This window comes from Seriola aureovittata, chromosome 3, assembly GCF_021018895.1.
Source record: "Seriola aureovittata isolate HTS-2021-v1 ecotype China chromosome 3, ASM2101889v1, whole genome shotgun sequence".
NCBI classification, from domain to species: domain Eukaryota; kingdom Metazoa; phylum Chordata; class Actinopteri; order Carangiformes; family Carangidae; genus Seriola; species Seriola aureovittata.
The window spans coordinates 23,800,910-23,816,334 of NC_079366.1; the positions used below are offsets into that span (position 1 = coordinate 23,800,910).

At 41.3% G+C, this 15,425-nt stretch overlaps 1 protein-coding gene across 9 annotated transcripts in view; it reads left to right on the plus strand.

Annotated features, from left to right (window-relative positions):
• Positions 1-15,425, plus strand: part of fat1a (FAT atypical cadherin 1a) — a 74,411-nt gene that overhangs the window by 30,880 nt on the left and 28,106 nt on the right. For 7 of the 9 annotated variants that reach the window (XR_008827203.1, XR_008827204.1, XM_056372554.1 and 4 more), the window contains exons 5-10: positions 4,070-4,399; positions 5,478-5,694; positions 7,046-7,114; positions 7,660-7,799; positions 14,393-14,668; positions 14,833-15,043. Coding sequence is in view for 7 of the 9 variants with exons in the window: in XM_056372554.1 (XP_056228529.1) it covers positions 4,070-4,399; positions 5,478-5,694; positions 7,046-7,114; positions 7,660-7,799; positions 14,393-14,668; positions 14,833-15,043 (1,243 nt within the window). In the remaining 2 variants the exon portion in view is untranslated. The remainder of the gene's footprint in view (positions 1-4,069; positions 4,400-5,477; positions 5,695-7,045; positions 7,115-7,659; positions 7,800-14,392; positions 14,669-14,832; positions 15,044-15,425) is intronic. The other 2 variants (XM_056372552.1, XM_056372553.1) reach the window with 1 other exon arrangement.

Sequence of the window (15,425 nt, forward strand, 5' to 3'; positions counted from 1 at the left end):
CCAGACAGACATTTAATAACCACATTAAACACTCGGCTCAAACGCTCACACTTTAATGCTACGCCAGATTCAACACCCCTATTCTCTTCATGCTAATATTCTCGCTTTTCTTTGTAATGTTTATTACTAAAGCTTACAATAACTAATCAGATACTGTAATTCCAGTGCACAAAGAACTGCAATTTTCCAGGAAAATAACTAATTAAAAGTTTCTCTTGCACATTCTTATTTGAGAATATGAGTTGGGTGGATAATTTTAAAGCAAGTAACATTTGACCTAAATAGGTAGAAAGTGGCTGAGTGAACACAGCCTGAGAAGAGATGTGTAACCATGGCAACTTAAGAAGTTTTTGTGTGTTGGTCACTGGTTATTGGGAATCCAGCAGGAAGAAATTTATTGACTATACACTCATAGAATAGCCCCCCACCCCCTCTCCATTCACTCACACACACACCTCAGTGTATCTTTAAAGCAGTTGATTAAGGGTTAATCATGACTCAGGAGAATACATGTGTGTGCACATGCCTTCGTGTGTGCACCGGTTGCTGGCAGAGCAAGTCAAATTGAAGTCTTAGCTAGTGTTGAAGTTTTTGTACTAGCTTGTTGTAGAAGAAGAAATGAAACATGTGGGGCCATGTGGAACATGTGGAGCAATTAGGGTGGGGGCTGTGTCAGCATTGTTTGCACCAAATGCCAAGAGGAGGTGGAGGGAGCATAGGGGGCTTCAGCTTTTATGATGAGACAGATGGGGGTTGGTAGCCGTCGTGTGCCTGTGGGCGCAAGAGAGAGAGAGAAAGAGCTAAAGGCAGAAAGGCAGTGGGGGAATTTGAGAAAAAAGGCAAAGCTGCTCTTGATGGTCTGTGTGGGCTCTAGCGGCAGGATGAGAGGCCTCCGTCCCAGGAAGGAGGGGTGGGTGGGCGGGGGGTTGGGTAAATAGCAAAAGTGGGACATGCCAGGACATGTTGTGGATTTAGGCCTGGGACTGTAGGGAACACACTATAATGGAAAAGCAGAGGTGAATGGGCTGTTCACATCTGTTGTCTGGAGCCGATCGCAGCATGCGGTTGGCAGGACGCATGGGTACACCCTGCACAGGCCGCTAGTCTGGCTTATTTGACTAGGACATTAGATCCTACCCAGTCCATTTTCCTGATTAATCAGTAAACACGTAAATGTGTCGGAAAAAACAGTGAAAATCAACATCAAAGGTTTCAGAGTCCAGTGTGACCACTTTAGGTTTGTTTGCTTTATAAAGGAGTACATTTAAGAGGTAAACTGCGGCAGGAACTCAAATTCCCCTTTTGGCATTCCTATTAGAGTTTCCATTACATTTAAAGAACTGCGAGGACTGGGCAAATCAGACCGATGACAGTTTAAAAAAAAAAACCAATGGCGGCATTTGAAACACAATTTAATAGTTATTACAGCAGGCGATAGTCCCTCCTCTGCAACGCATGTTTGATGGTGATAGGAAAAAGAGCAAGTTGTGCTCGAGCACTGTGTAAACAGCTGGTGTGGAATTCAGTTCAAACTCCCCAACATTATAGCAAAGCATAATAAACATTATGCCATTTTTTACTTTACATAATAATTAACTTACAAAATTACACAGTGTATCTTGATTCCCAGGATGTTTTTTTTTTAATTTAATGCTAAATGCATTATAACCACTTTACTTACCGGTACATATGGTTGGGCAGATAAAGCTGAAAGTTTTGAGGTAGCGAACTGGAGCATAATGGGTTGTCTCACTTTCTCCGTTTGCTGCCTCACAGCAGTGCTGTACTGATGCAAAGAGACACACTCCCTCTGGTGTAGCTTCTCTGCCTTTTGTGCAGTTTGCCTAATTATCAGACAAAGGCTTTTGATGAAAATGTTCCAAGGAGCTGCACGTGGTGATGGATAGCTGTGTCGCTGTAGTGTGCATACACACACTCACACACATAGCAGCTGTGATTAGGAACTGTGCTGGGACATGGTCACAGGCTTTTTTGTTTTGTTTTTTTTTGTTAAATGTTAAATTTCTCCTTACATAAACAGAGTCCCTGTGATATCAGACTCTATACCGACATATATGAGGCCAAAAAGCACATGTGATAACAGTGGAAATCTTGATTACAAAGCGCAGGATGGGCACCAACACATCCTCCCTGAGAGAGACATTCACACGCAGGTTTCTTGTCATCCCATTTAATTAATTCTGCTCATGTGAATAGCACGGACAGCTGCAGACACTGTGAGAAAAACAAAAACACATTATTTTAGAAACTGAAACTATGGTACCAAATGGTGTGTGCCTGGCCCCGGACTCCTGACTGTTTTAGTGAAGCACTTAGCAGATGGTTTTAAATGACTGTGACATTTGTCCTGCCCTTCTGGCGTATTTTTTTCTGCTGTATTTTGCCGCTAGAAATGCTCACATCTCTGCCAGTGTTCAGACACACAACCTTTCAGCCCATCCTTCAGGGACTATATGAAAATTGTGTTTGTTTAGGTCAGCGTGTGGCTCTTTGCTTTTGATTAAACTCCTCAAACTTTACACTCAAATGTCCGAAGACGCAACAGAGTGTTAAAACGTGGGGCGCATAACAAAGCGTCAACATGCCACAAGTAACATTGGATGTCAAGACTCGAATTAAGGCTCCATTAATGATGCGGTTGTGCGACACTTTCTTTTATACTGAGTACTTCTGGGGTATGAAAAAACAATCTTCGGTTGAGGGCGCTATGTCTTATTGTTTACTAGCGGTGCAAAGTCACTTATGCCAGTTTGATACACAGCAGCAGAGTCAGTGCAGCTGGTGCTAACAGTATGAAGAGGTGCAGCTAATTAAAAATAATTAGCTCTGGTGTGTTTGCGTACCAGCCATACAACCTACTGTTATCATGATCACAGGAAAACATATTAAACGTTATTTCAGATTAGGAAAGTTCTAAGTGAAACAAATGATGTTTACCTGAAGACACCTACCACAGACTGTAACTCCGGGGCAACAGAGGGTCCAGTATTATCTGTAATCACAACAATAATATTCGAACTGATATTTTTATATTAGTCCTTTCTTAAATGATTGATTGGTGATTGGTGTTAATAATTGCATTGCCGATGTGTATAAGAACTTACACTGAAACTTTGGGTGCTTCAGAAAGTGTATGTTTATGCATACAATTCGATTTTTAAATCATTATTATTAGGCTATTAGGCTAAAAATAGAAGCCTGAGAGTCTGAAAGCCACAGTAGTGTTGTGCTACTGCTTACATCCAACCACACAAAAGTGGTTTGAACCAAAGGGTTTGAACCAAGGGACAGAAATCACTTCAGTTAAAGTCGAGCACACTCTCTAGCAAGGCTGAAAACACTGTACATACAATCTAATTTAAACTTGTATTTTTCTGCTGGAGAATTTGCCTCTTAAGACTCAGAGACGTGTATTTGTAGTTCAGAAAAAGTTCCTTTTATACAACATCAAGACATTTTTGTCAGAGAAGTTCATCATTCTGTAGAGATTATATTTTTAGGTTAAAAAACCAGAGACAATAACTAGTCTCCATCATTGGAACAGTGTATCACAGCCTGTCAGCGATGTGTATTTGTTTTGTTAAGTAAAGAATGTGTATTAGAAAAGACCCTCTGACAGTAACTCTCAGAGGGGATTCGCTGCCAGTTAACTTGCGGAGAAAGAAGTGGAATGAAAGCATGTTGGAGGGAAAAAGCGTGCTTCCCCTTTTCATCTTGTCTTTGATTAATTTTAGGCTTTGGAATGATGAATATAAAACCGAGTGTCTTGATCTTTACAAATTCCCAGGATAGTTTTGTGTAATGTTCAGTGATGTCGCTGGCATAATTCACTGCCTCCTGTTCACCAACTCTAACGTTGTAACTATTGGAAGGATTCAGGTCTTTACTGCATCTGTATCTGAAATAAAACAGCTGTGGCGTTGTGGAGTGGTGGCGATAAGAGATATTGAATGTGATAACATTGTGATATTTACGGATACTATCGTGATAACCCTTGCTTTTGAGTCAGTGTACTTGGTCTGAAGTCTTTATTCTTTATTCTTCTCAGATCACCATCACCGACCATGGTGTTCCTGCGAAGTCCACCACCGTCCGCGTCATTGTCCAAGTCCTTGACGAGAACGACAACAGGCCGTTGTTCCTGGAGAAAATCTACAAGATCCAACTCCCTGAACGGGAGAGGCCGGAGAGAGAGAGAGCCACGAAGAGAGACCCAGTTTATCGGGTCATTGCGTCGGACCGCGATGAGGGGCCTAACGCTGAAATCTCCTACAGCATCGAGGAGGGAGACGAACACGGCAAGTTCTTTATCGAGCCCAAGACCGGACTGGTGTCGTCCAAGAAGTTCTCCTCTGCTGGAGAATACGACATTCTCACAGTAAGTATCTAATCCCAGGCCTTCATCCTGTCCTCAGTCTCTCACTGAGCAGTAAAATTTAACAACAGGTGTTTGTTTATTGTACTCCCCCATCCTCTCATGTGTTCTAGCCTCCTTTGTTTCTCTGACCTTTTCTCAGTTCTTGTGTTTAAAAGCAGTAAAAAAAAAAAAAAAAAAAAAAGTCTTTGTAAGAGAGACCCACCACTAATTGGTCCACACACATCACTTTGGACCACAAGTGTAGAAGAAAATTACTTGCAAAAGCATCTACTTTAAATTATAGGGAGCATGTTCACCAGCCAGCAGCATCGAATTAGGACAAGGATATTACAAAGATGTACTTTTGTGTTTTTGCTGTGATTCTATTGCTGTGGGTTTGGGTTGCCTCGGTTAATAACACAGCCAAATTTGTCAGTCATTGATGTGACACTTCACTTTGGTTGTTTTTGTAAATCTTATCACAGCGTTAACCACTATGTCAGTTGTTTTTTGAAGAGTGTTTTATGATTACACTGTTTGTTATACATGTGAAAATTAATGTTATGTGTCAGTCTTCCACCTGTGAGGCAAGTTAGTTATATCAGCTGGCTGTCCAAACTGCAGTGACTTAGTACGCTTAGTGGTGAGACCTGAAGTGATTTTATCCAGAATTAAATGTCGTGTCTCTTGCTGCAGAAGACACTTCTCACCACAGTTTACAGTAATTGAAGTCCTGACAAAAGGTGGAATCACAAAAGAACTCCACACAATAGGTGTTTTGTTATTCTAAATACAAGGTTTTGTTGCCATGTGGACAGCTAAGAGTACGGAAATGCCTCCAAAGAAAGACAACCCATTCTGTGGATTTGTGCCACAAATCAACGGTCCTGTTTATGCATACACTGTGTTTTAAAATTGAATATGGTTTATTGCTGTATTTGTACTATCAAGCTACATAACCAAATGTTCCTGTGTGTGTTACTTCCAGAAAGATTCAGGTAGAGGATCTGCTAGAGAGCTGTGCAGGAACTCATTTGCAACAGAAATGTTGCATAACACTGTGTAACACAGTCTTTCATTCATTCTGCCTCTCTCTCAGATTAAAGCCGTTGACAATGGACGTCCTCAGAAATCCTCCACTTGTCGTTTGCACATTGAGTGGATTCCCAAACCAGAAGTGCCAGCCGATGCAGCTCCCCTGCTTTTTGAGGAGTCCCCCTTCACATTTTCTGTGATGGAAAGCGACCCTGTGGCGCACATGGTGGGCGTCGTCGCCACCGAATCCTCTGATGTTCCTGTGTGGTTTGAAATCACAGGTACTGCCTAGTTCACAAGTCTCTACCTTTGTGTGTGTGTGTGTGTGCATGCATACTGTAGAAACGCTCTGTGTCATAGAAATGCTTTTTAGAAAGAAAAACCCTCACTTCAGGACTAACGTAGTATTTGTGTGTGAAATGGCTGGATAATATGACAATTTAAAAAACAAACAATAATTTAGAAGACAGACATGTTGTATTGCATATTAAGAGTTTTAAGTTGTTTGTCATGGCAGTGAGAAGTCAGATTTGAACAGCCATTTTCTGGTAGAAATCTGACTTCCTGTCATGTTTGCTGCCAAAGCCAAAACGCAAAACTTCACATTTTGTCAGAATTTGTTTTACCATATAAAGAATTGCCATAGAAGTGAATAACTTTGTGAAAACAGCCTATAAAGTTGCCACAGAGAGAGAAAAAGATATGGCAAGCTTAAGCTAAAATAAAAGATAGCCGTGGCTAGCCGCAACTAAAGCTAAAACTAAATTTATTCTCTGTTTTACCTCAGCTGTAATCTGTATTTTAAAAATACCCATTTTGATGAACTGACTTCTTGGTGACTGAGTTATTTTTACTACTTTTTCATGACTAAATGAAGCTCCAAACATGAAGGGAAAAAAACAGATATTCAGCTCAGTCTAACTATGAGTAGCAGTAAGTAGCAATAGATTAGCAGTAATTGCCAGTTGTATATTAAACTAAAATACAATATTCTTTAAATATTAATAGTGGACAGACACTAGCAAAACCAACATGTTTTATCCCTTTAATCAGGCACTGCAAATGGTCAAATAAAGTTTATTTTCTTAAAAACTCGGTTTCCTATGAGGTTTATGAACAGGCAGAGTGCAGTCTCTGCATTTTGAAGTCTTTAAGATGTTAATTTACCTAAACACACATAAAATGAAGATACCACAACTTAGATTTTATGCAGTTTACTGGTACTGATTTATAGTCTGAAGACAGTTTTTCTCATTTTTACTGCTTCTGCAGTTACTACTGCCTGTACCATGAATCAGCAGGTCAAAAACAATATTACTATATATTATGGCTTTTATGGAAGAGAGAGTATATTTCCTCACAGTTTGAATTGGCAACTATGTTTTGAAGTGTTACTTATTTTATCCTCTCTTGAATGTGTGTGTTTCTACTTATGCTAAGCACTATGTGCATGAGAAGACTTCAATTGACTCCTTTCAGAAATGCTTGCCTCTTCTCCCTTCCTCCCAGCCTATCCTCCCTCTAATCAATGTCTGACTGACACGTCTCTTTTTCTTCTCTTCTCTCTTCTTGTGATCTGCTACTGCTTTCCTCTTTTCACTGGAATGTTCTGTTTGGTTGGATTTTTGCAAGACGGCATAGAGGATACTGAGATGTTTTACATCCTTCAGATGGCTTGTGACCACAACTGTACAGCAGAAGGTAGCTGCTGGGATCTCCTAATAGGCTGTGCTGTATTAAGAGATCATCCTACATTGTCTGTTGGTGCTGCCTGTTGGCTGTGAATGAATTGTGTTGTGCCACTGGATTGATGTTGTGCCACATTGTTCTCATGATGTGAAGTCTCTCCTTTCCTTGTGTGAATTAGAACTCTTATTTTATATCCACTGTTGTTGTATGGATTAGCCTGGACTAATTAGAGTAATCTTATACAGTGTATATTGTACACACACTGCACGTGTTAGAGTTAGTAGTATAAATCGATATCGATATTATGTGGATAATATTTAGATAATATTTAGATAAACAGGTCTATACCGACAGCACATAACAACATAAACATTATTGTATCTGTTCATTATCATGTATGACATCAGCACAGCAGGAAATTGATGTTTCTGTGTCCATCTCAGCACCCCCCCATTCAGTGTTTGTGTAACCTTGGTACATGCACACAACTAAGTGATGATTTGTCACTAATCCCTCGTCCTTCCTTGTTGTTTGTACAAAAAATAATAATTCCACAGGTGGTAATTATGACAGCCGCTTTGACGTGGGCAAGGCCAGTGGAACCTTGATTGTAGCACGGCCCCTGGACGCCGAGCAGAAATCAAATTACAACCTGACGGTGGAAGCCACAGATGGGACACGAACTGTCAGCACCCAGGTAATTGAAACACTAATGAAACGGTTGGAAGCTGATGAGGCAGTTGTCATGGTTCTGTTTCTCTCATGTGAGATACATCAGGAGGAAAGCGAAGGGTAATGAGTGAAGCAGTGGCCAAACTGTCTTGTTTGTTGGGATATGTTTACGTTGTGAAGCTATCATTGCTGTCAACTGGCCGGGGAAAATGGTGGTGTATAGGTCTGAGTGTCATTACATCCATACATGACCTGACTTCTAACTGTACAATGCTGCCTTGAAAAAAAAAATGGACAGATAATACAACAATATGGGATAAGATCAAGTCAGGCTTTATGGCTTTATGAAGAGGTCGTCTTGTATTCTCTGGTGCTGCCCAATGAGTGTGGTTGAATTGTGATTTACCATTAGATCTTTGACTAATGGCGGCAGATAAAGAGAGTTCATTTGATCAAAAGAAAAATAGTTTTGACTTTTTGGAAACATATTCGCTTTCTTGGTGAGACTTAGATGAGAGGACTGTAATATAAGGCTACAACTAGCAGCTGATTAGTGTAGCTTAGCATAAAGACTGAAAACCAGAAGAAACAGACAGATCCCACCTCTGTCCTGGCTGTAGAATCACACAGACATGAGAGTGGTATCTAAGAAAGCAAATTAGCATATACCCTGAAAAGAAGAAAGAAAGACTAACAAATTGTCAATGACAAAGTAGTTAGCGTTCCACCTCAACTATTCTGTACCATCTCAGTTCAGCATTGAGCTCCAGGAATCTTCCATTGTCTCATTCCTGACGCGGAGCTGCTGCGGTGATGGTGCCGTCTAGCCAGAGTTGTTTTTTTTTTTTTTTTTTTTTAAAAGAGTGCATTCTTGAGCCCCCTCCACTCCTCCACTCCTCCACTCATCCACTCATCCACTCTGCTGTGTGTCTCGCTGAACCTGTGAACCTTCTCTTACTTTTCTCTGAGAGGAACAGATTGCCTTGGTCTTTTGTGAAAGGACTCTAAATAACTAGGTGTATTAGACACATACATGCAAAACCACGCTCTTGGCTCAGTCTGGAAACTGTAAAAAATCAACTGAAAAGATGATTTAAGGAAAATGAAAAAATTAATGGCTACTGTAAACCATATGTGAGCCATTTTGATGAATATTAAAAATGGCTTCCAAAAAAACCTCCAAAGCACTTGCATACTTGCATTTTAATATATTAATATGCTAATTTAATCCTTCTTGCATATATCTTGCTCCCCAGCTGATACCAAAGCTGAACAGCCATGATAAAAGCTTTTAAACATGCAAATTGTCTTTAGTTTTTGTTCACATGGTCATGCCTTGTCCATGAGATTTTGAACATTTTTACATGGTAGTTTGGGTCATATGGGACGGTGGCATTCAAAATGTTTTGTCCTTTGTCCTCAAAGGGGAGCGTCAGAGAACTGTAGCTGGAAAGGAATCTATTTGTTGTCACTCTGTATGAATAAAGCCTTTCATCATCTGGCTGCTGTGCTCCACTGAGTCTTGGATGAAGCACCGCCTTCACTGGCATTTTGCAGCTCATCCGCGGAAGCAGCGAGTCCTTTAGTTTAGTGCAGAACCTTAAAAGCAGCCGCAGAGTACCCATTTTCTCAGCCATGATTTCCTCTCCCGTCGTAAAAGCGCTTTCTTAAAAGCCCCGGCAACAAACAATCTAAGAGCCCCTCAGCAACACGGCATGCAGGGATATTTGAAGTCAAATTATCAAATTCAAAGGCTAATTCTCAGGGGCTGTATTAGCAACCCTTACATTACAGGCAATGATTTAATTCATTGTTCGTATAAAAAGAAATACAGAATCACTTAATGGACTTCAAAACTTACTGATTTTAGTTTGTTTACTGTGTTTGCTGCATGACTACTGTATCATTTCCAGGCTACTCCAGAGACAGACCTTGAAACTGCATCACATGCAGTGATGTCATGGCATTTTATCTTTTAAAGAAAGTTTAAAGATTTAAGAGTGTGGTGTGAAAGAATATCAGAAAAATTGGATGTTCAGCAGTCTGTGATGTATTTAAATTGGGTGACCTTGGCAGTAAATGTTTATGTCTGGAGTGGATTTTCTTGTTTTCAGAACTTACACTTCTTAAAGTTTTCCTGCACAGATCCAAAAGGACAGTGTAATGACAACTACAACTGTAAGAACTGCTGGATATGAATTCCGTAACTACAAGCCCTCACGGCTCCGTTGAACTTTAAGTTTGAGCCTTGTACCTCAAGAAATGGGTCAGAGAACACTCACTTGTTCTGTATATCAGATGAAGCTTCTCGCCAACAACAGTTCAGTCTTTCTCGCTGCTTGGAGATTTTGAATGTGCATATTTTTTGGATGTAATATTAGCGCTGTGACTTGCAGAAGAGTGCTAGAGTGTAAGATATTGTATACCCAGCTGACCACCGTAGGTCAGCTGTTTTCTGTTGAGGGAACGGATTTACTGAATTTGTATGCTCCATAAACCACACTTAGTGATGTAGGCCAGCTGTGTGGGATATACTGAAAGTCCAATAGGTGACTGAAAGAGGCACACAGCACTAGCAGAGACTGTAGCAATCACCCAAATTTGGACGGGTAGTCATAAATACATCCTGAAAGTGAACACTTATTGTTAGCGCAGATAATTTTCCACGAAAAACGAATAACTTGTCTTGGCCTCTGTAGATATCATGGTTTGAAGATCAGCATTCAAGTAAGTTAACGAAGCAAGTGTCCGTAGTGCAGTATCTAACCTTCATATTTGAACCTGCATACATACCTACATATTTGAGGTATCACATCAGTTGGTTGGCTTACGCATGTGTCTGGGAAAACCTCACATGTCCCGAGGATTCAGAATACAGTGTACTGTGACATGTTTCAGGAAAGTCATCTGAGTGTTTTGGCTACCAACTTGTTTATCTGATAACATTGTTCATCGACAGTATTTGCTGTGTGTGGGGGGGGGGGGGTTTAGAAGAAACTGTAAACACACCTCTTGCTGGGGAATGCATATTTGTCGCAATGGAATGTGTGAAATCACACTGAATTATTTTGTAGTAATTTACTTCCTGGTGTAGGTTTACTCATTTGCTATTGAAGGCAAGCAAAGTAATATTAACACTTTAGATGATCAAATTGGTTATATAGTAAGATTACCCGTCAAAAAACTTTAAGAAATGTTATGATCTGTGGATTATAATATGAAAGACAGAATTATGTAGAGTCAGAATCAGATTTCCTTGTGTCTGTGCTCGCAACATCAATGAATCCATTTCACCAAGGAAACACATGCAAACAAGTCATTAATTCTCTGTTATTGTGTATGGATTTGTTTTCTTTGGGGACAGTGTGTTGTTTACCTTTAAAAAAATAAATAAATGTCGTTCGGAGTTTCACTGCAGATTAGATCAAGCCGATCACACACATGCAGCGCACCTCGTGAAAGTTCAAAGTCGGACTTGTCTATTCCGTAAATCAAAGTCATGTGGATGTTTTGCTGCCCGACAGGCTGGCCTATTTTCTCTCTCCTTGGAATGTTTTTTTTTTGTTTCTCTCCCTCTTTGTCTTCCTTTCTGATTTTCTCCCTCTCTGGTTTTCAAAAATCTCCACATTTATTGGCCAGGCATGCAGGGATGATGATTATTCTGTTAGGCTAGAATAAAGCGCAAACAAGAGTGCTGGACCTCTGTGGGTAGTGGGCTGTGTTAATCCTGTTTTGGGAACATGTTCGAGTGCTCGGTGCCAGTGCCCTGCCTTTGCCCAGAACCTGCCACCTGGCAGGGGGGCTTCCTCTCCTACGCATGGCACGGGAGGACAATGAGCACAATGAGAACTCCCGTGTGTCCTGTTCAGGATACCACACAAAAGGTGTTTCATTATTCACAAGGTACTATTCTACGTGTGGTCCCTTAAGCAGACTGTTATGCTTAAATGTCTTTTATTTTCAAATTGCAGAGAAAATTGTGAGGTGAAAATTGAGAATTATTTTTAACCCTGCCATCCTGTGACTCCAGTGCTGGTGACAGTCTGAGGAACTCTGTTCTGTGGGAGGTCTGTGGACAACAGTCGGCCATTCTGTTGTGCACTTTCCATTTGACTGTTGTAGCTCTACGAAGGCGTCTCTGAAGGATCAGCTGATGTAGACAAGGGGTGCCGCATTCCAGCTCGGGCACCTCATAGCCAGGAGCTGCGCCAACAAGGCAGCCTCGGCATGCAGCCCAGACTCCCTTCCCCCATCTCCAGCTATATGACATCCTCCCTTGGCCGTGCAGAAGTACCTCAAGCTGTTCTGCTCACAATCTGTTCCTGGTCTCCCGTTTCTCATGTTATCTGCGTCCACATAACAAAGACTCTCTTTATGTCTCACTCCAAAGTTCACCTCACATGTAAATGTTTTCTTGTCTTCTTTATGAAAGCTGACTATTATATGTAGGACTGTCTTCTCCTGGACTTTCTTTTTGTATATTTTATTCTCAGCCACATTGTTTTAATTTTCACCTTCAACCTGTGTTTTCTAAATTTGACAATTTCCCTTAGCTTTCTTTGTTTTTTTTTTTCACTGTCATGTCTGTTTCGTACTCTCATCTCACCCTCACAGCACTTTTTTTTTTCCTTTAGTATCTCCATCTGTCACATCTGTGTCTCAGTCCCAATCTTGTTCCTCCTCAGCATTCCCAGAGGAAGCCTTATACAAAGACTAGAGTTTTCTTCTACACCAGCATTTCTGCTGTAGCCAGGCTGTATCATGCTGCTTTGTGATGTTTGGGGGCAAAGTTCCTTTGAAGTGTTGTAGAGCCTCTTTGCAAAGGGAAAGGCAAGTTTGTGTGCATGTGGGGGGATGGATGGGGATGGGGGGGCTGCTGAATAGCCTTTTGTGTGCTTTCTAAACCTACTATGAAATAGTACATTATGGATAGATGTGGATACTACTGTCTAGGTTCCATTTCTTTCTGCTTCTTGACAGCACTATCAGCCCTCGCCACCTTACTCACTATTCACAAGACGTGTTATCTGACACTGGCCAGATAGAGACACACTGGACAGCCTCTTTGTGTGTGTGTGTGTGTGTGTGTGTGTGTGTGTGTGTGTGTGTGTGTGTAAGAGCATATTTTATGTGGCCGTCGCTGTGCATGCATTTGCATCTGTGTGTGTAAACGGTGGTTTGTGAGACATCAGGGATCTGGTGCTATATGATGTCTGGCATGACATGAGAAGACATGCTTGGAATGAGATGGATTCTCAGATGTGCAACATGCACGGGAGGCCCAATTACATACGTTTTTTTTTGTTCAGGGTTAATATCTTATTAGAAAAGCTTATTTATTTTACATCACACATTCTGATTAGCAGTGTGACATGGGTTGCTCATGACACATGACTTGCGGCAAACAGCCAGCTCACGGCACTGACAGACAGCATGCAGCCCAGCGCTCCCCCTGCAAGATGACATCTGTGAGCCTCAGCAGCATTGCCAACATCACAGCACACAGCAGATTGTAAATGTTATCAGTCCTGTCAGGTTGAGTCTATATTTGTCTCTGATATAGGCTCACAGTGCTCAACAAACAGTATTATGACAAAAAACAACAGCGGGCAGTTGTGTCGACCAGAGATCTGACAAATCCTGGTCAGCTAGTGAGCTGTCAACGGGTCAGAGCTTTTGTGACTACAGTCCCCTTCAGTCTTCGTGCACCATACAGCTCGGCTTCCACTGTTTCCTTACGGGACATCACCCCCTGGTGTCTGGTATGCAGGTGTCTAATCTAGGCTGATCCCTTTGTTCCCCATGTTTGGCAACGGTAGAAGCCCCTCGCTGGTCTGGGAAGCAGAGATGGCATTCCAGCAGCTCCCCATAATCCTCTGTCGGAAGTCCAGTAGACGAGTGGCTGGTGTTGATAAAACATGCTCCCAGTGGAATTTTACAGTTTGGGGATGTGAGATTCTTTGTTGTGTGTGGGGAATAGAGCCCTGCACTTTTTGCTTTCCAAAGCAAGAAGCAACAATGTGTAGAAATGTGTTTCATGCCTATGAGTTTGTGAATACATCAGCAGACCATTTGATATACAAAGCAGCACCACAAAGACATATTTACCTATTCCAAAAGTTATATTACTTTTAGACATGTTATTACATTTTTCCTCTGTCCACAGTTGATAATCACTGTCCTCTCAACTGAATCTCCAACACCCACCTACCTCAGTTTTCATGTAGATGCATTGAAGTTAATCAGTATTGATTTCTTGTTTTCACAGTTTGCTGCATGAAATGAAAAAAATATATATTGCTTTTGCTATCATATGTGTATATACCTGGTGTATATCTACACAACACACTAGTATTCTGGTAATTATTAGGTTGGAAACCTCACTCAGGTTGGGGATCACAGCTGTAGAATTACCCTCTTCCGGGCTTTTTATCAATGAAGTGATCAACAGTAACTTGAAACGCAAGGTTGACTTTGAATAATTTATCCATCCAGTTATCCTCTGAAACATGACAGTGCTTAATACTCTGACAAAATTAGAAAAATAAATTCACATGAGTGATTTGGGAGATGACAAAAAAAAAAAAAAATTCTCTCCAATTTATTTTTCTCCTGAAGGTGCTTATCCGTGTCATCGACACCAACAACCACCGGCCACAGTTCTCTCAGCAAGCGTATGTTGTGAATGTCCCTGAAGACACACCAGCGGGGAGCGAGGTCATGCAGATCAGCGCCGTGGACAGAGACGAGAAGAACAAACTGACCTTTACACTCCTGAGCAGCACCGATCCATTCAGCCTGCGGAAGTTCCGACTTGACCCAGGAACAGGCACTCTGTACACCGCTGAGCGACTGGACCATGAGACTATGCATCATCACATCCTCACCGTCATGGTATGAATCAATGAAGTTTATTTCTGAGCTTTTCAGAATATGAGTAGTAAATGAATTATGATGTTAATATTCAGGAAGGAATTATCCCTTGAGGGCTCTCACACTCTTTCCTCTCTCTTCTCTCTTCATATTCTTCGGTCACTTTCTAAATTCCTCTTCTCAAGGTTCGAGACCAGGACATCCCAGTAAAGAGGAACCTTGTGCGCGTTATTGTCAATGTGGACGACACCAATGACAACGCACCCTGGTTTATAGGCACACCTTACTCTGGCCGTGTGTTTGAATCCGCTGCCGTGGGCTCGGCTGTGCTCCAGGTCACAGCTCTTGACAAAGACAAGGGCCACAACTCAGAGATCGTATACAGCATCGACTCAGGTAAATATAGACACATTTGCTGTGCCACTCTGCAGAGCCGCAGTTTCCCTTTTTTTTTTTTTTTTTTTTTTCTCACAGCAGAAAGCTTTCATTGTAAAATGATGCAAATGAAATCAGCTCCTAAAAAATGCATGAGTCATCTAGAGTCCTGCTGCCCACTGCATCATGATCATGAATGGAATACTTTACAAAAACTAGGAGAATATTGAAGACTTTGTCTAGAGGATCTCCAAATACGTGGGAGGTGGGCAGATCCCCCCTCAGAATTTCCCACAATGGTTTTCTCCTACATTAAGCAACAGTGTGGTGATTAGCTTGTTGTTTGGATACATGCATATTTGAAATAGGCGTGATTACTTAATGTAATTGAACTTAAACATGT